Genomic DNA, 25,564 nt, shown 5'->3' on the forward strand with positions numbered 1-25,564 from the left:
GTTTTCAACTTTTACATATTTTATGTCTTTACCAAACTTTCCCTGTTTTGCATTCGCTCCCACTGCTCATCTGTGATTTATGGCTGCTCACCGCCACTTGCTCGTCATGCTAACAATCCTATAATTTAAGCTTCCTGGACTGTTGTTCTCACACTAATTTGTTCTGGATCAGACAGGCAGCTAAATGCCTCATATTTATTCAAATGTAAAAATATTGATGGTGCAGCCTAAGTAGCTCTGACGCCGTGCAAGATTCATTGTAATCTGTGTTGAAGTGTGGAGGATATAACTAATAATTTACTACATTTTGTCGAGTGCATTATGTATGAACATGTTTCATAAGAGATAATCATTACATTAAAAAAATTGAAAGACAGGACTGGGATTGTAATTAGTGTAACACAACCACGTTCTCTTTATTCACATCTCACTAAGGCTGTTACTAATGACTATTATTAAACACAGCAGGGGTTTCTGTTCTGTTCTGATTGTCAAGAATCCTCACTCAAAATACTGTAGGACCACTCAATGATTCGTTGAGTAAATGAAAGACTCTGTTATCAGCTACTTTACAGCCAGACACAACTGGAGAATCTGAATCAGCTTGGCGTAAAGGGACATGAAATTATTATTTTTTTAGTCCCTTTGGGGCAAACACTATCTTCCATAGATTTTCTTCCAATCTTTTAATCTTTACAGCTGCTCAAATGTGAATATTTGCTGGATTTCTTATTCTAACATGATACAGAACTGAATGCCATTGGGTTTAGGACTCTTGGACATTTGAATATATGTACTTGGGATTTTATGAAATTGTCATAGACACTATTTTCTGACATTTTGTAGACGATTAGTGGATTAGAAGATTCGTTGACGTACACAAGACAGACAAACAACACGGGCTTTATACTGCACCTCGGTCGTGGAGGTCACTTTGAAGGGACAGATTTGATTCTGAGGAGGGACTTTTTGCTCTTGTAAGGATGCTTGTGAATAGATCTGAAAGATGTCTGACAATGACATAAGAAACTGATCTTTCACCAAGCCAAGGACTACGAGATAACAAAATAGCACAGGCACAAAGTGGTGTGAGTCTGGATCATACTTCAATGTCCTCTCTTGTCCTGTCACCTTTGCTGAAAACTAGGAAGATGACAGAAAATGATTTCAAATGTGACAGTGTGTCCTTTGCAGAGTGGGAATCTCGGAAACTGCACAAAGGTAAGTAAACAAGTAATTACTGCAGTACCTAATGCATGCATGTAGATTTAGCAATATCTGTATTGTGATGTACAGTTTGATAATGAAATCTTCCTTTGTGTGCATCAACTAACTAATGTTGTGAGTCTGGGGCAGTGTGTGCCAGTCAGCTGACTGAGCTGCATCTGTCCCGAGCCTTCGAAACCTCTTTCCACCACACTAACCATTTCTGCTATTGGAGTAAATACTGCAGCAGCTGTGTCTTCACACATCTTTTTACCCTTTCTGTTTGATGCACATCTTTACCTCTCTTCTGTTTTTTTTTGTTACTCATATTTTACTCAAACTGGTCTAGCCACAGGCAAACTAATCTGAAGTCAAAGTTGTTTGTGTCACAGAGGTAATCGCAATTTTTTTTTCTCAGATTTAATCTGTCTCTTTTTCAGAGGTCAGAACCTTTTTTTTTAACTGGTTTATAAAATCAACTTAAAGGAGACAGGCGGTGTGTATTAGGGGAATCTATAAGTAAAACCAACACCTCATGATTCACTTTTACTTTGCATAATAAATATCTAAACCATGTCCTCATCTCTTAAGCACCTGCCGTTGTCTCATTCAATAATGTCAAGCAGAACACTTCACTAATGTGAAATTTAATGACCAGTGACAAGCCCATAAAAAAAGGAAGAGCAGGGCAGGATTTTTCAAGGGTTTTTTCCTTCTTCTTTTTTTTTTTTCCCAATGCAAAGTCGTCATGCTCACTTTCCGCCTCTGCCTTGCTGCTCACCTTGACGTGACGTGAACTCAACAGAGATCTGTCCTGTGTCACAGGGGAGATATATTGACGGCCTGTCATCGCATTTAACCTGGAGGACATGGATTACCATAAAATTAGTTGGAGGAAATTTCTGATTTTCCTGCAGTAATCCACCTGGAGTTCAAGAGGCAGTTTTCTTTTGACCCCAAAGTCAATGAATTCCATCTTCCACAGCTGCTTTTCAACACTGCTGCATACAAGCCACGTGTGCTTAGAAAAAAAGATTTTATTATCAAGATTTTATTACGACAAAACAGAGCCTTCAGGACTCCTTAAGGCAGTCTAGAATTAGGAACCTATATGACTTCTGGTGACTTTTTAAGAGCTTCTATGTGCTTTTACAAGAAAGATTGACTTCTATTCTCCTTTGTCTCTTGATTTTTTCATCATAATTTATGCCATCACTGGACTGAGGCACAAAGGTATGATTTCTATCTGAATGTTGCACAATCTTTAAGAAAATTTCCACAAGTAATAAAAATAAAAAGCTAATTAATACATGGCCTGAGGGTCATTTTGGCCTCAGCCGTGAACAGTCAACTTAACCAGCGATAATATAACAAGCAAGGAATGAGGTGATGGACCTCTTGCATCACCTCACCTGTGTATGATGCCTACCTCGCTCAACTGCAGCCAGCGGTGCTGCCGCCAGCCCGATCTTTCTACATTAGTTTGCCTTTGATGATTACCATCAATAATAATAATTATCCACTGCTGATGAGCAGTTGGAAAAAAAAGAATTACAGAGAAAACAGTCATGTCATTTTTGTTCGCCCTCGTTCAGAGAGAGAGAGAGAGAGAGAGAGAGAGAGAGAGAGAGAGAGAGAGAGACAGAGACAGAGAGAGACAGAGACAGAGAGAGAGAGTGAGAGAGAGAGAGAGAGAGACAGAGACAGAGACAGAGAGAGAGACAGAGACAGAGAGAGAGAGTGAGAGAGAGAGAGAGAGAGACAGAGACAGAGACAGAGAGAGAGACAGAGACAGAGAGAGAGAGTGAGAGAGAGAGAGAGAGAGACAGAGACAGAGACAGAGAGAGAGACAGAGACAGAGAGAGAGACAGAGACAGAGAGAGAGAGTGAGAGAGAGAGAGACAGAGACAGAGACAGAGAGAGAGACAGAGACAGAGAGAGAGAGGGGGGAGAGATGAGAAGAAGAGAGAGAGGAGCAATATGAGAAGTTATGGATTTACTCACTCTCGTTTTACAACTTTGTCTCCTAGAAATTACATTACTACTAAATGTTTTCCACATTACGCTGTGGTGGCACAATCACAATGAATGAATGAAGTGCTACATTTATTAACAGCTGTGGAGGCAGGTTTAGATTAATGTTGGGGAAAGATGTAGGTTTTGACTAAATGATACTAGATTTAGATTCATTTAGATCCTAACAGTGGCTACTCTTCCTGTAAACACATCGTGTCTGAAGTCACTGTAAACCTTAACCAAGAGCTGCAAGTCATAATCATAAACATGAAAAGAGTTTATTAATGTTGTGTGAACTTTATACTGCAAGATCACGTGGCATGTTATGGCAGAAATTAAACACGCTGCCTCTGAACGTTCAATTCATCAACATATTTTTGCGACCTGTCAATTAAGTAACAACATTTCCTAATTATGTTAACAGAAAACATAATCTTGATACAATTACATTTTCCTTCAAAATGTATCTGCAGTTGGTAATTGGCTGTATGTAAACATCATCTCTAGGAGACATGGTTTGCCCTTTAGCCCCTGTTTGGGGCTGGACAGGTAGTATACAATGGGTTTTTTGAGCTCTTGCTGAAAACAGTTGCCTGTTGCATCTGAAAATGACCAACTTCATAAGACTGATAAGAGTTGTGAAGCAAACCCAAACAATAACCTCCTCAAATGCTTGGAGCTAAGGGAACTGCGGAGAATACTCTGTGGGTCTGATATTATGAGCCACCCCTCTGATCCATTGTATATATAAACATATTAACTATACCTGCTTCAACTATAAAGGCAGACTACATATGAGATGTTTTTGTACACTGACTCGAGCCGATGCTGTGAATATTTTTGCCTTTTTCGTTTACAACCTTTTAAAATGGTAAATAAATTACGTTTATGTTGCACTTTTATACCAAACTGATTTAAAATATGCTTCTCATTCAGCCAGGATTAGAGTTTCTTGCTCTAACACCGGAACAAGTGGTACACCCATTACAGTTTCTTTACTTTTACTACTTTTTATACTTTTAAGAGTGTCAATAAGCACATTTTTGCAACGGCAAGGGTCAGAAGAAACAACCGACTTACACCTGGTAGACACCTCACGCTCATTACCTGTTTTTAAAAGAAGATTAAAAGAAGCATTAATAAGCTTTCAGATGGGAATCAGGGCAGACTAACTGTGTTTTTATATTTGTATTTCATTTTCTTTGTATTTCTGGTTGATGGATTCATGTAAATATTTTACATTATATTATATTTCAACTTTTTTCTCACTTTGTATGATGTAATTTTTTTTGTTGTGGTGAGATTTTAAGATAAGCCCTAGATTGCTTTCTTACCTCACCTGCAAATCCACTTCATTAAAAAAAAAACAAAAAAAAAAACATATACAATGTATTTGTAATGTGCGAATAAATAAATGAAATGAAATGAAATGAAGCAGAAGAAGTGGCACCAGAGGAGAAATCTGCACTGCTGCTGAGGAAGTGCACACATGTTGCAATAACACATTACTAATTACATGAAACAATAAAGACCCGGCAATTTAAAGTAAGTGCTTCTCATTGTGCCGCAAATATGTTCATTTACATCCTAAATTACAGCTTCTGTGCTAGTGGAATTAGCATCTGGTTAGCTTCACAGAGTCCTTACCACCCAGTTCATATGTCTCTATGCAGCAGCAAAGAACCAGCAAGATAATGCAGTTCATCTACAATACACAGCTCAAGGCAATAAAGATGCTTAGGCTGCAATTCACATTAATAGAAGCATGTTCTATTAAAGTGCTCTGTCAGTAAACATCCATCCCATAGCCATGGAGCATTATTACTCCACATTTCTCCATGCGTGCTCAGCCAGGAGAGCAGGAAGACAATGCATCAAAGAAGAAGAGACAAAGCGGCTTGATGTGAGGACTGACGTCACTCCAGATGGTTGTACAGTCAGCCGACAAGCAGGAAGAAACACTCCGTACATCAAACCTGCACGGGGAAGCCAAATATAAACATCAGCGTCTCAGAGTCAATTACACCTGGATGAAAGCGAGGACTAAGGAAAACTTGTCTGACTCCTTCCCAAACTGGGTTTGATGGGCTTATTAAATCGAGCCAGGCTGACAGCGTGACCTCCAGTTTTGAAGAGTTAATGTATACAGGGAGGGTTGCCAAGGTTTCCAGGCTCGTCACACCTGAGCTCCAGATTCATTATATGCATAATTGGAATCGGATTTGATTAAATTTTCATTAAACATATAATGTGTTTTGGGGAGGTGGGTGCAGCCTTTCCCAATGCTAGAATTTTGGAGAATATATGTAGCAACTGATGCATGAAATTAATGGCGGCTTTTTTTCGGTCAGCCATGCGTCCAGCAGAGCATGAGCATATTGTCTATGAACAGCACGTTGATAAGAGAATAGCGAAGTCAAGTATTGATCAGCAGAGTGCAGATGAGGTCAGAAGAGAAATACGTTAGAGGATCAAAGGCGGCACCACGTGAACAAAAGAAAGCAAACAATTAAATCTGTTCGATTCAATCAATACAGGTAAAGTAACCCCATGTGTTTACGTCAGCGAAAAGACCAAGAAAGGCCGACACACTAATCACAGCTGGATTGATGTTTTTTAATCAGTTTTGGTAATCAAAAGTTAAAAAACATGAAATTATTCATGTTTTTTCTTTTTTAACCAGGCATGCATGTTTGAGGATATATAAAAGTGGACTCCTCCTTATTTAAGTATTTTTCATTTTAAAACTAACGACTGGGGACGAGATGCCTGAAACATCCTTTTCAACGCGTGTGCAACGCAGGACACAGGGGGACTTTGAAAATGTATGATCCCTTACAGGAGCTGTGACAAATGATATATACAGTATATATTGGGGCAGGATCTTTTACAGTTGAACCTTATCAATTATGAGTTGAAGTTTTTTAAGAGGTGTTGCAGGCTCGCCCTCCGTGCATTAATCAATGTCATTCCTGCCAGATTTACCAGAAAAAAAATAAAATATTGTATTTGAATTTTAAAAAAAGTGTCATCTGTACATAGAATTTCAACCTGACAAAACATGTTTGTGCTCAAACTTCTGTTTGTACAGTATGTCTTTGGTGAAAAGATGTAATAATAATAATAAAAAAAATCTAAATAGTGTTTTTAAATGTTTTATGCCTCTAACTGTAATAAGCCAATGATGGGAACTTTTTTCATGTTGTTGCTGGCTGGAACACAGAGTATCAAAATGGATAGCTGGTTAGCAACAGGAGCAATTAAAAGGAAAGAGAGTCAGGAGACAGACGGTTATGACGTTATGACAAAAATAAAAATAAAAAAGTGCTTTGAGAATGTATTATCTGGCCTCCGTATTGTTACAGGGTTAAGGTTGGGAACGTGTGGACTATACACTGCGATGTGTCTCGAGTTAACTAAGAGGAGAATAAAAGCTTCAGCTTGGCCGTAATAGAGGTCTCAAATAGATTAAATATACTGTGAGTCTCAATGGCTCCCGTTCATACGGTGTGCAAAGCTACAGCTTGTAGTAGGTGAGGCGTTCATTTTAAAAAGGCTACACTACACTTCATCTCCCGGCCCGAGCTGAACCTACTGTTGGAGGTCATTTACAGGACAGAGCTGAGAGGAAGGGAGGACCTTAAACCTCTCGTTCCAGCAGTTTAATCTCTAACTGCAAGTTTTATCGGCGTCTGCTTAATGCAGGAAACAATTCCTCTAAACCCGACAGATGATAAGATAAGTACACAGTAAGAGTTGCACAAATGACCAGTGGCAGACAGCTATTATCCACCAACATAGGAAGTCAGAGGCCGTAATGACCATCCACAGGGGAAACTGCTTGGGTTCCGCTTGCACCGCACCATAAAGACTGAGGGTACATGCTGATATCATCTCCACTTTAGCAAACTGGGCTCAACACACTGATAAAAAATATTCACTTTAAAAAAAAAAAAAAAAATCTATTTTCAAATAGATATTCTGAAAGTAAATATCTTTTTTTTATTTTTTTATTTATTTTTCCGATATGTTCATCCTGTAGCCAGTGAAACATTTTCATTCCTCAAAACTCGCCGTCTGGACGGTCTTTATCGGGAAACTTCTCCTGATACACAGGAAGGTTTCAAACACTTTCAGGGGCATTTTTCTAATTGATTTGTGTAGATTTCTCATGAACCATCAACAACAAAAACTGAGGAAAGAGAGATAGTAGTTATTGCTGCTGACCAGTTGGAACTATTTGATCTCACAGACAGGAAAGATCAACTTACATGTAAAGCTTGAACTCTCCTGGTTGTTTAGAAGTTTCAAAAGAATTTTAGATTTGTTTGAATGTAATTAATATGTTTCTGTTCACCTGAACCCTGCAGCATAGAACATAGAGGAGAATGTAAATCAGAGCTGCGCGGGCAAACAGCATCATACCTCGCTTCATAGGCTGTGTGATGATTGCCTCTGAAATCATGCATTTTATTTAATTTTAACAATTTATACAATTAATTATGAAATATTGATATCATGTTAATAATACAAAATATGATAATATGGTGATGGCAGATGTTAGGTCCTGTTTTGTTTGCCAGGTCATCTGATTCACTATCCATTAAGTGTAATAGTTCTTTAAGTGCCCTTTTGTGCAATTTGAGTGTAATTCATTTGCCAAAAAAGAGACACAATAAACAAAATTAAAGATGAATTTGACTGATGGCATTATTAGTATTATTATTATCGTGAATCCTGTTGCCCTTGATAATCGTGCAGTGAACATCTGATACTGTGACAGCCCAGTGCAGGAAGAGTAGGACGAGCAGTGGGTTAATAGGTTGCGTAATCTGGCAATGAAAAGGGAATAAACACTTTCTCACGTTGTTTGATTGACATATGATCTCTGGGAAGTGCAGTGTTGTGCTGAGCACCAAAGATAATGACACAATCTAAGGTCCTTTAAATGTTATTTTGAACAGCACACAGATAAAGTCGTGGACTGACAGTGAACTATGAACCACCTCTCCTCCTCTCCCTTAAGTCCATCCCCTGTTTCCACTGTTGAGCTGCTTGCCTTTCTTCCATAGAGCTGAAATCAAGTGGAACCACAATTATCGCAGCCTCCCATTGTTTACATGGCGCTGTCTCCACAAAGGACAAGCTCTCTGGTGGCAGGAGGGGGGAGAGAGAGAGAAAGAGGAATGAGGCTGAGAATGTCTGAAGACAAAGGTGAAACACGATGAGTCATGTACACGCGCTATAGGTGACAGTCTATTCCTCCTGTGAGGAAGGAGCTGCTTGTAATGTTGAGATTAAATTTGTAGAGTATGTGCCTGCGGTGATGCAAGGTAAGTTTGTGGGTGGCTGAAGATACCAAGAGCAGTCTGATCTCCATAGAGACACACATACAGTACACACACCCACATGAGCCTTGAGTAAAACGGCAGGAACAAGCACATTACTGCCATCGGTTACTGACATCAAGCACATTTCCCCTGCGGTCCATGTGTTTTTATTTCATTTCTGCTTGATTGTCACTATATTGAGGTGACTCCCTTACATCTGGCAGAGGACACGTATTGATGTCATGTCACCCTGCGGTCACTAACCCCTGAGCGGCAGCTATTAAACAGTCAGAACTCGCGTCGTGTGTTCACAAGAAAGCGAAACGCAACACGCACAATCCGTCTGAAGTTGTAAAAAGAGCTGTCGTACACAGAGAACACACGTTTTTACAGACTGACAAAGGGGCTGCGGAACATACGAATCAACAGTTGTACAAATTCATTTGAGCACTACTTGTATATTTTGGTGGCATTTCATGCAACTTTATACTCCTGCAGTACTTCAGAAAGAAATGTTGAAATTTTGCTTCCACCACATGAATCATACTGGTTATTTGGCAGGTTAAGATTTTACATATAAAGTATTTAATCATCTTATTAAGCGATGCATTGACAAAGATTTAACTAGCTATGCAATATTATCTAAAATGGGTCAAATTTGGTTGGTTACAAGTTTTTGTTTACACATTAATACATTAGTATTAATGAGCCAATAACTTTATAATCTGAAGGGAAAAGTATTGTAACAAAACTGTAAACTTGAAAGTCCTCTGAAGACCTTTTGATTTGATCAGGCTGAGAAAACCTGTGATAACCCTAACCCTAACCCTCACAGGGGCTATTTGTGAGTTTTTCTCTGCCGTCGAACATGGTTTCTTGCCAGGAGAAAGCAGTGATGATTGTCACTTGACAGGAGCTTCGGCCATTGTTACGTTTACAAGACAAGAAGCTACAATACGCCCCCTGAGCAGAGCTACGTCTTCAGGACAGGGAGGTAACAGTGAGTCGCTATGGGAAAGTGACGAGACGGGCTGAGGCTAGCTGGACAAGCTGCAACATCACTATAAAAAACAAACGTCCAAATCCGTCTCTAACGTATAAATACTTTTAATTCAGGCCAAAAGGGAGCAGTTGTTAAAGGGTTTTAATAGGATGAGGCTCTGTTTAGGTTACTGTTACTCACTTTGATAGTGTATATATTTGTCAGGAAATTCAATATCTGACCACATTTCAGCATCTACAGAAAACTAAATGTGCGGTATTCTCCATGGATGATTAGTATGGCTTTCTTTCTTTTTTCTTTTGTTTCCCTCCTGGTATTGAAGCGCCACCAATTCACTGTGTAATCCAAACAGCCACTGAACTTCCTGAATAAATGTTCTCCTTGCTTTTCGCTTAATGCTCCAAGATCTTGCAATTTTCTTTGTTTACTCACAAAATGGTTTCCACCATGTCTGTGTGTGTCCTGCTTAATGCAGTGACAACAATATAATTACCAAAAGCCTTTCCAGATCCGCAGACACAATTCAGAATAACAATACAGATTTGAGCACAACACACCAATTACAGGAGCTAATGGGCAATCGTGTTAGCGTGGTGAAATATGAGCAGTCACCTCCCTGCACCGCAAACGCTAACTGTGTTTTACATTCATGCAGGAGGATCTGAAACCCGCGGGAAAAAGCTGAAGGAGAAGCAGGAAGAGGGAAAAAAGAAAGAGGATTTATCTCTCCCAGCAGATGCACACAGTGCTCCTTGGGCTCCCAGAAAGCAGCCAGGACAGTTTACAAGCTGCAAAATAGATTGATTGTCCATGGATCCCTGTCCCTGCGTGGCTGCCAACTCTGAGCTAATTAAAGAACACTTCTCCAGAGGAACACTGAGCAGCAACCAAGCACATCCTATTCACTCCCGAGAAAGCATGCTGCCCTTAAACCCCTTTAGAGTAAAAAAATAAATAAATAAATAAAAAAAATTTAAGCCAGCTATGCCAGAACAGGTGTCACCGCATTGTATGCTGAGAAATAGCTTGAGATCCACAGAGATAAACTTGGGCAGAAAATTTGCATCGTGTTGTTAAAAGTAGGTAAATATGTTGGTGATATTCCTTCCATACTTTGCCCTGATATTCAGCTCAGAGAAGGTCAGGGATGTGGAGGAAACAGGATCCTTTCGATCAGAATATTTGTGGTAGACAAGCCATTAAAAAAAAAAAAAAAAAAAAAAAAAAAAAACTGAATGGCTGCAATCACCCGTTCTCGTTCGATTAGATGCTGATTCTCCCAACCTTTAACAAGAGAGAGACGCAGGGGTTTTTACCAAATCAGTTTGCATTCACTTCTCTGCACACTTTAATTTCAGATAACAACAGATACGGCGCCGCAGTCGCAGAGCCTTGTGGCCGGCAGCTGACGGGGGCGACGCGTTTAGGAATCACCGCACACGAGCGTGGGCCAGTGTGAAAACCACAACGCTTATCAACTTCCCTTAGCCGTGGTTATTATTTTCATTGCAGATTCAGATTTCACATACAAAACCACCTAATCAATCATTAAACAGCATCAAAATTATAATCAAAAAGATAATACTGTGTTTTTACTTGTAGTAGAGTATTACTACATTATGGTGTTGCTTAGTTTAAGTCAGTTTCTTACATGTACATTGTGTCATTAATATGAATTTGATAAAAACCTGCCAGATGAAGCAAGCTGTCGACTGACTAAAGTCACGCTCACAATCTTTTAGCTCATTAGCTTGCCAACATATTCTAATTAGAACACAAAGGCCACTGGAAAACTTCAGCTCTGAACAACCAGCATTGCTCTGCCGTGAGTCCCGCCCTCAGCCAAGTTCAAGAAGCAACTTTCTCTTGTCCACCTAATGAATGACCGACCCAGGGTGAAAGGTCAGTGTGAGGCCCTAGGTCAAAGTGCCACAGCTACTGCATTAAACTTCACAGGCGGCTCCTTCAGACGCAGCTGTGGTTTGCTGCTGATAATACTCGTGCCAGGGCTGATAACAACAGACCTTGGATGGTCAGTAACAAGTGGCTGGGTGTTCTAAGAATCAGCACTTGGGAGTATAAAGTCATGTTTCCTTGTTTATGGTTAATGAACTACTCTGCTACTCTTCTCCCTCTTCTTTTAGATATCTGACCAATTGTGGAGTGTAAACTATATAATCTATAGTAATTAAGTGTATAAAGACTATCCTCAGGGGGCTCCTGCTTCAGATTTGAGGTGACATCATGCACAGGAGACTGTATTGATGAATCCTCATTTCTCCTTGAGCTCAAGCTTCAATAAACATCCTCAGACATAAGACATCCTGGACTCCAGCGCTCTTTTCTTCACCACTGATGATAAGAATTTTCCCTAACAACCTCGAGTATCTGTGTTTCATTATCTTTGGCGACACCTGTGGCCACGCATGGTAATTACAGGTTTGTTTTTGAACCACACTTGTGTGTCCCATCACACACATGGAACACACGCTGCTTATGATTTTGTGTGCGAGTCATACCAGACACTCAGTTCATAAAACTGTTAAATGCAAGGCCTTCATCAGTGGGTCACAGGCTCAATCACTGTAGATTGTGACTTAAAGGACACTTACTTAAATTAAAAAAGAGGGATGGGCAATAACCAACAACACATTCACTATACAGGTTTTCCAGCCCACCAGCCACTGGGAAACTGCCCTACTGGCTCCAGCACCATCACATTGGATCACCCTTCTTTGGGTTCAGCAGATTTATCTTATTATTATATATATATATTTTTACAACAACTTCTGAAGGAAAGAAGAAGAAAAGCTATCTGAGCTCATCAAAGCTTTCAACCACAGGTTTGCTGTCAGAGGCGCCCAAACTAAGGTGGAGACCCAAAACACCAGTACAGTTCTGCAGTGATCCAGGATCCCGTGGAACATTTGGAAGCAAGAACAGTTTTAAAAAAAGTAGTGATTGTAGTGAGTATATCATCATAAAATATCCAGTGATGCTCAGTCCTCCAAAAAAGAGCCTAATATTTCCTGACATACACGATCAAAAGCAACACCCACTGCACAACCTTTCGTTTCTTCCCTTCTAATCAAAAGTAAAAATAAACAGTAAACCAGTTTTGACAGTTATGAGTTTGCCATTACGTCATGAGATCTTATGATTCAGTAATGTGTTTGCAAGCATGCAGACTTTACCAGTGCAGGAGTATTCGTCCACTCTGATGAAGCCTGGCAGACAGTCGCAGCGATGGCTGCCGGGCAGGTTGACACACACCGTGTTGGACTGGCAGTAATGCATCTGGGTCGCACACTCATCAATATCTGAGGACAAACAGAGCAGATACAGTGGATTAATAACTCCCTGATAGTTCTCCACAAAGACAAACTCAGGGGGACACACAGAGAGACTCTGGGTGAAGCTCAATGAACTGATTCAACACTGCTGCTTTAATCACATTACAGAAGCACAGATTCAGGGCGTTACCTTGTTGCTTACAGTTATTAAATAAAGTGTTACCCATCCAAAAATTGGTCACTCATCAATCTCACAGACAACTGTTGTTGTTTCTGTATTCGTTTGTTTTTCAGTTAGAGGAAGACAAGAAAGAAAGATGAGAAGAAAGCAAAAGAAAAGGGGGAGGGAGCAAAGGAAAGAGAAGGATAAATCTGATGGGATGAGGAGGTACAAACCGAAGAGGACAGAGGAGGAGGGAGAGCGGCTTTTTTCCTGACATCCCTAATGTTCCGCTAATATCACGACACATTACAGCCTCTCTTCATACACAGAATCCCTCTCTTCCTAATGTAGCTTGAAAGACATTGTATGAGCATTAAAACACAGAGCTCAGCGAGGCATTAGCCGAGCAGGATGACTGCTGATGAAATGGGATCGGAAACCCACAAGGGAGGTGTTATGCAGAAGGGTCTAAATTTGTGTGTGTGTGTGTGTGTGTGTGTGTGCGCACATATGTATACAATACAATGTATTTATGTGGAACAGAGCAGCAGAGAGCTGGCTTCCCGAGGCTGACAGGCCTCTCCACCACTTAAGGGACTGTGTATGCAACACTTAAGGGAAAGAGAGAGAGTGAGAAGAGTATTTCCATATCCTCTCCTTGGATAAATACATTCCTGCTTTGAGGTTTTCAGCTCATACTTTCCCCTTACAACAGAATGAATTTGTATGAAGTATGTAATTGACTTACATGCAACACCCAGAGGTTTTTTCTTGGTAAATTTCACCCTTGGAGAGTGTACAGTAGGAGTGTTGAATTGCACAATCAAAGAGAGACCGATCGTGTATTCAGGCGTACAAAGCTTCGTCGGCCTTCAGCATAAAAAGCGTTGATCTGCTACATCAAAAACATGAAACTTATTCAAGTGCTTTGAGGCCACGAAACAGTACCTGAATCCAATCTTGTCCTGAAGCCCTACTCCACCCTGAAAGCTGCTCTTTGATTTTTGCTTTATTGGCGAATAGGCACCAAGGCGTTGTTCGGGCCTGATGACGGCTGGCCTGTGATGTCGCCAACACGCAGCCTCAATAATTCAAAGAGGCTCGCCGCTTTTGTCAGCTTCCATTTACAGTGAGAAAAGCATCTACTGTCAAGTCTGGAGACATGATGAGGCTTTATGAACTCTGTTGTTCCGTGGTGCGTTATCCCCTGTGTTTGTAGCTGTGTGTGTGTGTGTGTGTGTGTGTGTGTGTGTGTGTGTGTGTGTGTGTGTGTGTTCGCCCTCTGCAGCCTCCTCTGGGAGACTTGTAGCAGGTGAGGTCTGCTGACAGAACTGGAACTGTCATTTCACAACGGGGGGAATTCATTTTTCTGGATTTGCTGGTGTGTCTCTCTCTCTCTCTCTGTCTCTCCTTCCCTCCTCCCCCCCAGACCTCATCCTGATCCTCCCCCTCTCCCTCCACCCTTCTGAGCTCACTTTCTTCATCTCTCTGCTGCTTTATTCATGCTGTGATGTAGGTCATGGCTGGTGGTGGTGGTGGTGGGGTAGCTAAAAATAAGGCAGGATAGGACTCTCTCTGTGCATGTGTGTGCGTGTGTGTGTGTGTGTGTGTGTGTGTGTGTGTGTGTGTGGTTGCACCAGCTCATCCCTTTGTGTGTATTTGTGTATTTGGGGGAGAGGAACTGTGTATTTGGATATTGAGTGTTCGGATGCTGTGAGGCAGAAATGTGTGTTGACTGAGACGCCTGTACTTTCTTTACTCTAATAAACCCAGATTGCGCGTGCATCTGTAAACGTCGTCCAGGGCCGCAGCCGCTGCAGCTGACCACTCTCTTTCAGCAGCTCATGTTGTGGTCTGACGGCCACCAGATGAATCTGCCGAACTTCACCACATTCTTTTCTCCACTCAAAATGATGAAACTGAGAGAAGACAAAGAGAGGAGTGTGTTCATGGGCGCTCAAACTCCTGTGCACGTTTCCCTGAGGTCTAACACGTAATAAAATCTGAATTGTAAATCAATTATCTTCCTGGGTTTTCAGACTGGCAGTAACTCAGGTCATTTAAAAAAAAAAAACCTCACGAACAGAGTTCTGTGAAATGCGGTTGATGGATCGAATGGTGTTTGGAAATAGAACAATCGATTTGATTGTGGTGGTGAGTCAGATAGTCTCAGATTATTCACCATTAAACATGGATCACTGCTTAGTGAAGAAGAAAATAAGAAAAGTTTGCACAGAAACTCCTACTCCCAATTATTAAAAGTCAAGAATGTTGACAGTCAGAAACTCAATTTATCTTAGAAATTAAGTGTGTGGGTGCAAAACTCTAATATTGATAAGTGAGATGTTCTTTTTGAGTGCCGTTAATTTGTCATTTTAACTTTGGTATTATTTTATATTCTGTCATAGATTTGCACCACTGCATGTGTTATCTTTAATGCATTTACTTTATTTTTTCAATTTTTCGGTCTGTGATGAGCTTCTATAATAAATGTGTTGTGATCACAGCTTTTTAGTGGATGAAAGCTTGTGATAATATAGATCCTGTTGCAAGTGGGCTAATAGAGCTCACTTGTGTCCAGCAGTGAGATTTTTTTTAAATGGAAAATATTTGCATATTCATAGTATTCATGGTGTACCTGAATGTATCTACATTCAAAATGAAGGAAAAAAAACTGTATTAAACCCAGTTGGTTCATTGGCAGATGGTACAACTTACAGTTGTCCCCTAAACACCTCACATACAGACAATCGGTAGATGCTACAATTTATTAATGTCCCTTGAACGCCTCACATACAGACAATCGGTAGACGCTACAATTTAGAGATGTCCCCTAAACACTTCACGTACAGAAAATCGGGAGACGCTACAATTTACGGCCGTTCCCTGAATGCTTCTCATACAGACAAAGGGTAGACACTAGCTACAGCACACATCATCAGGGGCCCCACTTAGGGGGGTTTTGGGGCAACATCAGTGCACTGTACAGTGTCTTAATGGGAGGTTTAAGGGGGTCTCTAGTTGTCATTGTAAAATGTGCCAATATAAGGGGCCATCAGGGGCCATCGGGGGCCTCTTTTCCCCTTGGGGCCTCCAAGAATTTGCCTGGTTTGTCTCTTCTGACTGTTAAGATGAAGGAATGAATTCAGTATTTGAAGGCATGTCTGCACTGAAGCAAAGCTACTATAACTCTCACTGCTCCTCCCCAACTGACTGGAGTCGCAACAACACCCTGTAACTTCACTAGACACTAATGTACGAGCACAGATTACTATTTACTAATTCATGTCCGCGTGGTAAAAAAAAAAAAAAAAAAAGAAATAAAGTAAAGTGTTTATTTTTTGGAAATGACCACAGCTGCTTCGTTCAGAGCGCCTCTCCCCCCTGGATACAAGTCTCGTCACCGTCTCAGCAGATGTCTCCTTCACAGCCTGAAACACATGTACACAGCAATCAGCATTCCCCTCTTCTCTGACCTCTCTCTCGCTCTCCCTATCTCTATTTTCATGTACCCAAAAGTTAATCTCCCACAGCAATTACACACCATGATAATTGAGGCTTGCAGAGAGCAAACGCTTTCAGCATACAGGCATGCACACACACGCACTGGCTGTGTTGAAAGAGAATTGGATATTTCATTTATTTTCTCTAATGCACTTGGTGTAAACAACTAATCAGTTTCCTTTTTTTCCTCACTGAACTTCACTGAAACAATAAGCAAGTGAAACAGCAAGTGAAAGTCAGCAAAGAAAAAGATATTTTCCAATAATAGGCATTTTTATACAAATTATTATGTCTATGTGCAAGTCTCAACCACTGCGCAGTTTGTAATGAAATCAAAATGTATGACATTACAACATTAACCAGCACAGCGACACACAGTGAACTCAATGGTGGCGAAGTTTAGACTGCACACAATATTGTTTAATATTGTGTAACTATATTACTTTATAATTTATATATATTCTATATTACAAACTTATAAACTGCAGTTCCAAAAAGGAAGGGCAGTTTGACAGCGATGTTAAGCTGTGAAAATATTCAAAATAAAGCGTACACTTAAAACTGATATTAGCTTTCTTCTGTGGGTTTTTTTTTTTTTTTAAAGTGGCTAAAAAAATGGATTTGCGGATGGCCCCGTCCACAGCAGCACATCACTCAGCTCCCGGCTGCTCCTCCAAACTGGGCGCACACTGATTCGAAGCTACTGCAGGTAAAACAATGACTGTAGATAAGTACCTCACACAACCCCACGTCAAACAACCCAAGCTATCAATTCCAGCAAAAACACTGACGTCATTCTAAGTCACATTATAAACATGATCCTCAAATATTCTGCAATAAAAACTACAGTAAACAGAATTTCTTGATGAGGCCATGAGAGCGCTGACCCTCATCTACCTCCATCTTCATAAAAACATCCAGACAAACACCCTCCACTTCATCGAGTTCTGTTCCGTCATCAGATGATCACATTCATCCCAATATCTCTGTCCTCACAGGAATCCAGTCTCTCTGGTGCAAATGCAGCAAAACTAAAAATCTTACCAAGGTTTGAGGCTTTTCCAATGCATGAACACCTCCATGGTTTAATAATACCCACCTTGCCTGTTTACTTGCATACTATATATGCTCATTCATCTAAATTTTAGGACTTAGGCCACGTTACTGTTCTGCTTTGGTGGTTATTGGTGTAGAAACTTCAGTTTCTTTGGCAACATGTGTTGGAGGAACTTTTTTTCTTGAATCTGGGGACACATTTCTCTTTGTCTGTCAGAGGATTGACAGGCAGCAGAGCATAGCGTAATGCAAAACCTTCACTCCGCATAGTTAAATGAGGATAAAAGAAAAAGTTTCTTCTCATTCCTGTGATGGACTTTTATCCCTGTGTGGATGATGTTTTTCATATTGTATAAGAATGAACGGCAGGAAAATGGCAGCCTCTGAAGGAGGGAATTAATCTCAGTCAGCAATTACACACCATGATAATTGAGTCTTATACAAAGCATTGCTTTCAACAACTTCGACTTGTGAAGTAGGAAAGTGAGCTTGGATATTTCCCACTATGCGTTGCGGCAGCGAGACCTTGGACTGCTGGCACAAACTTGAAAAGAACTGCAATATCATCCTGCAATATGAAGTGAGCTGCGGTGAGGACCAAATGATTTAATGATGGGGGATGGGGGATGGGGGGTGGGTTCATCTCCATGATGAGGGCATGCAAAGGCCTCAGAGGCTGAACTCAATGACAACACGGCCGTTATCTTTCTGTGGTGCAAACAAATCAAATACAAAAACAACAATCAACATGCAGCGCAGCACTACACCTCTCTCAAATGTTGCGTGTCCGCTCTTAGAGCCAGAGGAGAAAACGAACTACTGATGCATTTAATTACAGGGCCTTTGGAGAGCAGCAGCACTTATCACCATTGTTGTCCTTTCAGAAGACGCATGCAGAGAGGGAAGCGCTCAGGTTGAGCAGATTACAACCTGCTAAGGAACATGATGCGCGTATTGTTTGGCAGAGAACGGCTCGTGGGTACAGAAGCTGAACGATGGTGTGGTTCTCTATCTGGAGAAAGGAACAGTGTGAGCGAGCTGGTTTAATCCATCCGTCACTCTGCGGCTCCAACGAGAAGCTGCCACTCACTGAGCTGCACACTGACAGACTTTCAGACAGACACTGTGAAGACTGAGACTGTGGCAGACTCCTTCTGTCAGACAGAGCGGAACAGTTTACCTAGATGACAGGTGCTCAGTGTGTGCGTGCAGGATGTTCACACAAGTATACTTTACTCCAAAGGCTGGGTGCCCAGTTACTCAAATAAATCCATGTATTAGGCAGGAGGAGGCAGCACAGTGTGCGTCATTCCTCACAGTTTAATGGATTACCGTGCAGCTGAAGTCTTATTAAAATCCTAAAAGAAAACTGAATTTGCATCATTGAAGCAGTGAGATGTATATCACAAAAGAAACACACAACCCTTTGTCTCTGATGTTTTATAAAGGGACGTTATCGGCACAGGGAATGAGTCTGCACAGCAATCAGTCATCCGGACAAAGTTACAAAGCAACATACAGCACAACTTTTTCCCTGCAATTCATCTGAGGTTTACCTTCCTCCACCGCAAAATAAACGGTGTAAAAATAGAATGACCGTCTTCACCTGTTCGGCACAGTATACAGTATAAGCTCCTGTGATGACCGGCTGATCAATGTGCACTGTCATCCCAGGAAGAACAGTCTTATCTCTGCAAGAGCTTTGGTAATTTACCACTGTTGGTCTGTTGTCCACAGTATTTTGAAATATGATGTAATTCCTTTTGCAGGAGGAAAATTTTTATCTCAGAGTTGAAAGATAATATTTGTTGCTGCCAGTTTGTCTGAAGGTAAAACTGAATACATAACAAATACATGTCTTATTGGACAGTTTAACAACAGTGCTGCCTTTGCAATATATATCAGCGGAAATGAACAGAGGGAGTGTGCTCTCTATTAAATTTTATTTCTTTAATACATTATAGATTGGGTGACAGGTTTGTTTTTTATTACACATTTCCTGATTAGATTTAAACCAGTCTGTCTGTAATGTTGCTGCTTCTCCAAATTCCCAGCGAGACGCTAGGGGGAGAGATGCTCTGGATGTTTTTGTATTTGTTGCATTTGTGCTTTGTCCTTAGGGGCCACCATAGCAAAACAATTAGATAAATAGAATATATATATATATATATCAGAGTCTTACTTGCACCCCAAGCACACAGGCTGGGATACACATATGTGGGGTGTTCCAGCAGGCCTGCACGCACGCACGCATGCACGCACACAGAGTTGATCCAATGAAAGGCTGATAATCAGGAAGCCTTGGAGATGCTGCTATGTATGGAGATGGGCTACGAAGCTAAGAGGTAAACACAGATGCCGACAGAAGAAAACAGTCGCAAAAGCTGCCAGCAGTAGAGTTGAACTGGGTACTCATGATTTATTAGTACGTTTTCCTGTTTTCAGGACATGAGTACCATTTGAGTCCTGTGTACCAGTACTTGTAATGAGAAAAACACAGCATGTGTGATTAGCTCAAAGAAATCACTGTGTTTCTGCTGCTGGATGACAGAAGAGGAAGAAGCTGCTTCCATGAGTCTTCCACAGGCCGTAAACCTCAACCCAAACATGAGCTGGCTGTGAATCTGGCTCAGAAACATGTTAGGCTTGGACTCAAATTTAAGGTCAAAACAAAATAGGTTGTTTGCTGGTGCTTTCCAGAGCGAGCTACAGTATACGACTGTTCAAAAAATGATTCATGAGTTTTTTCTGATCTGCCACCTTTATGCAAACCAACAACCAACAAACATCAGCTTCTGAGAGATGAGTTATTACTGATACAAAAGGGTTGCTTTCCAAGAAACACAGTTGACACACACACACACACACACACACACACACACACAAACAGACTGGTACATTTGTAGCTATTTAAACCAGGGACAATGTAATGCAATTAACTATAAAGCAGATTTGATCCGGACACTAATACAGCACACATTGATACATTGTGAGTGCACTCACCACTTTGCAAAGGCCCGGGCTCAGAAACGATTGTGCACTTGTTAAATGTGCATTCCCTACAAGCCAATAGCAGCTGACTAAAGAGATGTTGCAAACGGACACGATTTGCATCTTTGTATGAAAACAGAGAGCGGTCAAAACCTACTGGACACTTGGATGACTCCCAAGGAATTTGAATATAGAAATTAGCACATGTTGGCTCACAGTTAAACCTCAGTGATTTGACACTGTGTCCGATCCTCGATCCTTTGTCTTAGACATACAGTGCATCCCTGAAATGCTTGCAAGTGGTTCAAAATGCTGCTGCCAATGCTTCCGACCAAGTCATCCAGATGGTCTCATGTAACGCCAATCCTAATTTCTTTACACTGGTTTCCAAAAAAAATTCATGATGTGATGCGATTACATTCAGAGCCTTGCATGCAGCCATAAAACTCCAGGAGGAATTTGAGGTCCTCTGTTGCTCCTTGCTCTAGGCTCAAGACAAAAAGAGACTGTGCTTTTGATGCATCTTTTATACCTGCGTGTCCACAGTGTGGACACGTTTAAAAAGCAGCTCATTTGTTTGTCCTAATTGTTTTTTTTCATTCTTTAATCGTGACGTCTGCTCTTGAGAGGTGTTACATAAATAAATTTCACTTATTGAATAGCTTCACTGGAAAACATTACTATTCCTCCACAAAGTATGATTTCCCTGTGGTTGCTCACAATTCCCAGTGGGTGCCTGAGCTCCTAAGCACCCACATCATCTGCGCCTCTATGATCTTGGCACATAAATACTGGTTACACTGGTCAAAGTGTAAGACTGCATTCAGTGCAGCAGTGTAATAAAGACACAGCAACAGCTTGTCCCCATAATGAAGCAGTAAAGTGACTGTAAACATTAGCTAGCCAACATCACACAGTCAAAATGTTTTAACCTCTCCCTCTTGGTTAAACACAGCCTAAAATAATCACAACCATAAACCAGGAAAATAAAAAGAGCTTATTAAATCAAAACTGTCTAAGCAGTTCGTCTTGACGCTGAGAGTTTAACATGTCAAGAGGCAAGTGATTAATTGCTCTCCAAAACTTAAACTTCACCAAGTAAGAGCAGAAACTCATCCCAAACAGAGTCGACACATCTTGACCTGTTGAACTCAGGCTGGTACATGTGGTGTTTGTTTGTGTGCTTACATCGGCCCCACTGTGTTTCCACCAGTTCTGCTGTATTGCTTGTGTTTTTCTCCCCCAGCCATAGCCAGCATGCATTACTATTCTATGAGCCACATCAGTCCCTCCTACACACACGCGCACGCACACGCACAAACACACACACATCCTTTGATTGTCCCTGTGCCCAGGACTGTCGGTAGGGCAGCAGCAGCAGATGGTTGAATCTCTCAGTGTCAGGTTGCTGCAACACACACACACACACACACACACACACACACAAACAAATTTGTCAGGAAGGTCATCTACTATTATGCAAGTCCAGATAAGAACTTGTTTCAGATTATTGGCCAGATTCAACCATTAGTGAACAGTTGCTAGGTAACGGTGATGCCTCGCGGCTAACGACCCGCATGATCTAACCAACATCTCATCAGTCACCATTCACCTTGTAGCCGATAAGAAAAGAAAGCTAAGGCAGGGAGGTGTGGAGCTGTTATTATCCTGATAGTTTCCACCATGTTTTTGGTTACTATGGTAAATTAACAAAAACTTCCATCTTCCTGACTCACAACATGGAAAAAGTGACACGAGGAGGACGAAGAGAGACACACTGACGCGCTCAAACAGAAACAGAGATCGAAGCACAAATACAAGAGGAAACTGAGGAAAAACAAAGATAGAAACAGAGACAAAGAACAAAAACTAAGACGGAAAAAGATGCGGAAACTGAAAGAGACAGAAAATCCGAGAGATCCGAGGGTACAGAGAGAACCTGTGAGGAATCAAAGAAGGAACACAGCTCTTGCTGTGACTTCACTGATGACAAGCAGTAATCATTTGACAGGGGAACTGATATTGGGGTATAAATATTTGACAATTCAATGTGGGAGTGCTTAATTAGCTTCATTGTTATTCCCATCCAGAGGCAGCTGCTACCTGGAGCGTACGCTGATAAAAATGCTTGTGTGTGAGCGCATGTGTACATGTGGATGTTTCATATTTTGATATTACTTTTAATTTTTGATTGCAGTTTTAATTTGGAGGTTAATTTGGTGGCGTTGGTGGAGGTGGCAGGTGCTAAGAAATGAGTTATGATATTAGCTGATGTTATTCACGAGTCAGTTGCAGTTTATGATTCAAGAACAAGAAAGAAAAAAAACAAGATTCAACTTCTTGAAGGTGAAAAGAAACTTCATGGATAATAAGTTTTGGATCCTGAGTGTAACTGAGTGTAGTAGGGTTCTGATAGTGAACATGTCACGGTACATTTCAGCTGTGTTTTCTTGGAGGTAAAATATAGTGATACATGTGACAGATGAACAGCGATGACTATAAGTGTTTCTGTATGTTGCTGGTTGTATGAAACAAGGAGAGTGGTAATGAAAATGATGTTTCACCTAAAACATCAAATAAAAACAACCCTGTACCTGTGGTTTGAATAAACTTTAAAGGGGCTATCTGTAAGTTTTCTCTGCTGCCAAACTTGGTTTCTTGACGGTAGCGGGTGGTGGCAATTGTCACTTGACAAGAGCTTCAGGCATCACTGCGTTTACAAGAGAAGCGGTTATAATACGTCCTCTGAGCAGCGCTACGTCTTCAGGGCTGATTGGAGGCTACAGTGACTCGCTATCGGAAACAAGTAGAAGTGATGATGGTGGTGATGTACACTATCCAAAAGAATGAAGTTTGATTTTGTTTTTTCTATACTGGTAAGTAAACAGCTATTAATGCTAATATTAGCTATGTAGCAATAGCAAAACTTACAAATAGCTCCTTTAAAAATACAACCTGAAAGATAACGTGGTGCTATCCTAGAACTGTGAAGTGAGAGGGGCCGCTGGTTCCTGGTGGATCCTCGCACTTTGCAACTCGGTGAGACTGAAGGGGGACATGTCTCTGTTACAATGCAGATTAAAATAAAACACCCATAACTAAAGTCAGCTACAGATTTAAAGCTGTTCGACCAGCTGATGTAAAAAGGAGTCGCTTGCTGTGATGAACACACCTCAGCTCTACTGGATGTTTTAGTGTCTGTCAGCTCATCGTTGTAGAAACTACCTGTCCAGCAACAAACAGACAAAGTTAGTAAACAGCTGGGGAATATAGTGGAGCATTTACCTGTTGGAGAGCCAGGCAAACACAGCTAAATGAAGAGTGAATATTGGACTGACATTCACCACGTTGACAAAAAGACAACTCCAAATGAATGCTAATGTAGCTCTTTGACTGCTTGATGTGTGAATAGGCCACTGGCTGCTCACAAGTTTGCCATATTGATTTTATAAGTTGTAATATATCACTGTTTAATATGTCACAGCTGTTTGTGCCAGCTCCATAAGACAGTAGGTTGTACTTTGTATTTCAGGTGTTTTTTATATTTGAATAAAACACCTAAAAGTTGTGGCCCAGGAAGTGTCACACGTCATGATTAAATAAAGTCAGTTGCATTAGGTAATGCCATACATTAGTCTAATTATATTTTACAATATTAAACAATGTGTGTCAAACTACAGTTTGGCAGACTCACGTGGGCAGATATTGTTATCGGAAAAAACTTGTGATATTATGTGTCGTTTCACTTATATTATTCAGTTTATTAGCGACTTATTCAAGGTCAACAATCCCAGTATGTTTTGGTTTTGAGTAAAACCAAAAATGCATTTTGTTCATTGAGACTTCAGGGGCTTTTTTTTTCTCCTCAGGATTTTCACAGACTCCTACATTTTTAATTGAGTTTGTAAATGTTTTTACATGCCCCACTGCTGCTGTGTCCCATTTTCCTGAAAGGTAGACGTGTCTGCATGGGGCCCAGCGGGAGAAACAGCAAAGTGACAGCAGAGTAGGCCGGAAGAAACAGCATTCCCACACACACACACACACACACACACACACACACACACACACACACACACACACACACACACACACACACACACACCCACACACACACACAGGGTTATTTGTCCCTGTGCCCGGGACTGTTGGGAGGGCAGCAGCAGCAGATGGTCTGCAATAGCTCTCATTGTCTCAGGATGTGGCAACAGGGAGCGAGGCGTGCCCTGTTCGGCCCCGGCATGGACACGCCATTGCCACGTCCTGCGTCAGTGTCACAGTCAACCTCTTCCTCGTAATTAAGGCCAGCCCCTCTGGTTCCACTTGACAGCAGAGAGCAGCTGGAGGTCAGAGGAAGAGGAGGAGAGGGTCGACTCTTCCAGGCGAACAGCAGCTGAGCGGCTCTCATGTTCCAGTATGTGAAAAAGAGACCATGGACTGTAAACAATGATGGACGTAGCCTCCGTGATGTCACCTGTAGGTTTCTGAAGAGCGGTTGCCATCTTGGCAGTGCCTGACTCTGCGTAATTCCCAGCTAATCCGAAAATGGGCAAAGAGGTGGGGCGTGTGTGGAGCCCAGACTTCAGCGAATGCCGGTTTAATAACCGTGGCAAGCATACGCTTTCCTTAGCATCGTTAGCACAGCTGCTTGAAGGCTAACCCAAAGCTAATTAATTTGCTGGCTAATTAGCTAGTTAGCAAGCTAAGCTAACAGGCCAGGTATGGTGAGTGCAGACACCGATACCTGACACCAACCAGCAAAGGTTGTCACTCGCAAAACACACACATACATTTCCTCACATCACACGAACACACCTTTCCTATATCCTCAACTCTGACTCAACACAGCATGTGTCACTATGTGAAATTAGCTCAACAACCAATGTCAGTGAAAAATCTCATCAAGCTCTCTGGTGCCATTTGAAATGTGTTTACAGGCCTGAAATGTCGCTTCATATCGCAACTGTAAAACGGAAATACTTCACACTGTACAAATATCTTT

At 41.2% G+C, this 25,564-nt stretch overlaps 1 protein-coding gene across 1 annotated transcript in view; it reads right to left on the reverse strand.

Annotated features, from left to right (window-relative positions):
* nell1 (neural EGFL like 1) overlaps positions 1-25,564 on the reverse strand; it is a 242,836-nt gene that overhangs the window by 68,136 nt on the left and 149,136 nt on the right. The window contains exon 13 of the mRNA XM_022748050.1: positions 12,750-12,875. Coding sequence (XP_022603771.1) covers positions 12,750-12,875 — 126 coding nt within the window. The remainder of the gene's footprint in view (positions 1-12,749; positions 12,876-25,564) is intronic.

This window comes from Seriola dumerili, unplaced genomic scaffold (genome assembly GCF_002260705.1).
Source record: "Seriola dumerili isolate Sdu_G_001 unplaced genomic scaffold, Sdu_1.0 BDQW01000011.1, whole genome shotgun sequence".
In the NCBI taxonomy this organism is placed as follows: Eukaryota; Metazoa; Chordata; class Actinopteri; order Carangiformes; family Carangidae; genus Seriola; species Seriola dumerili.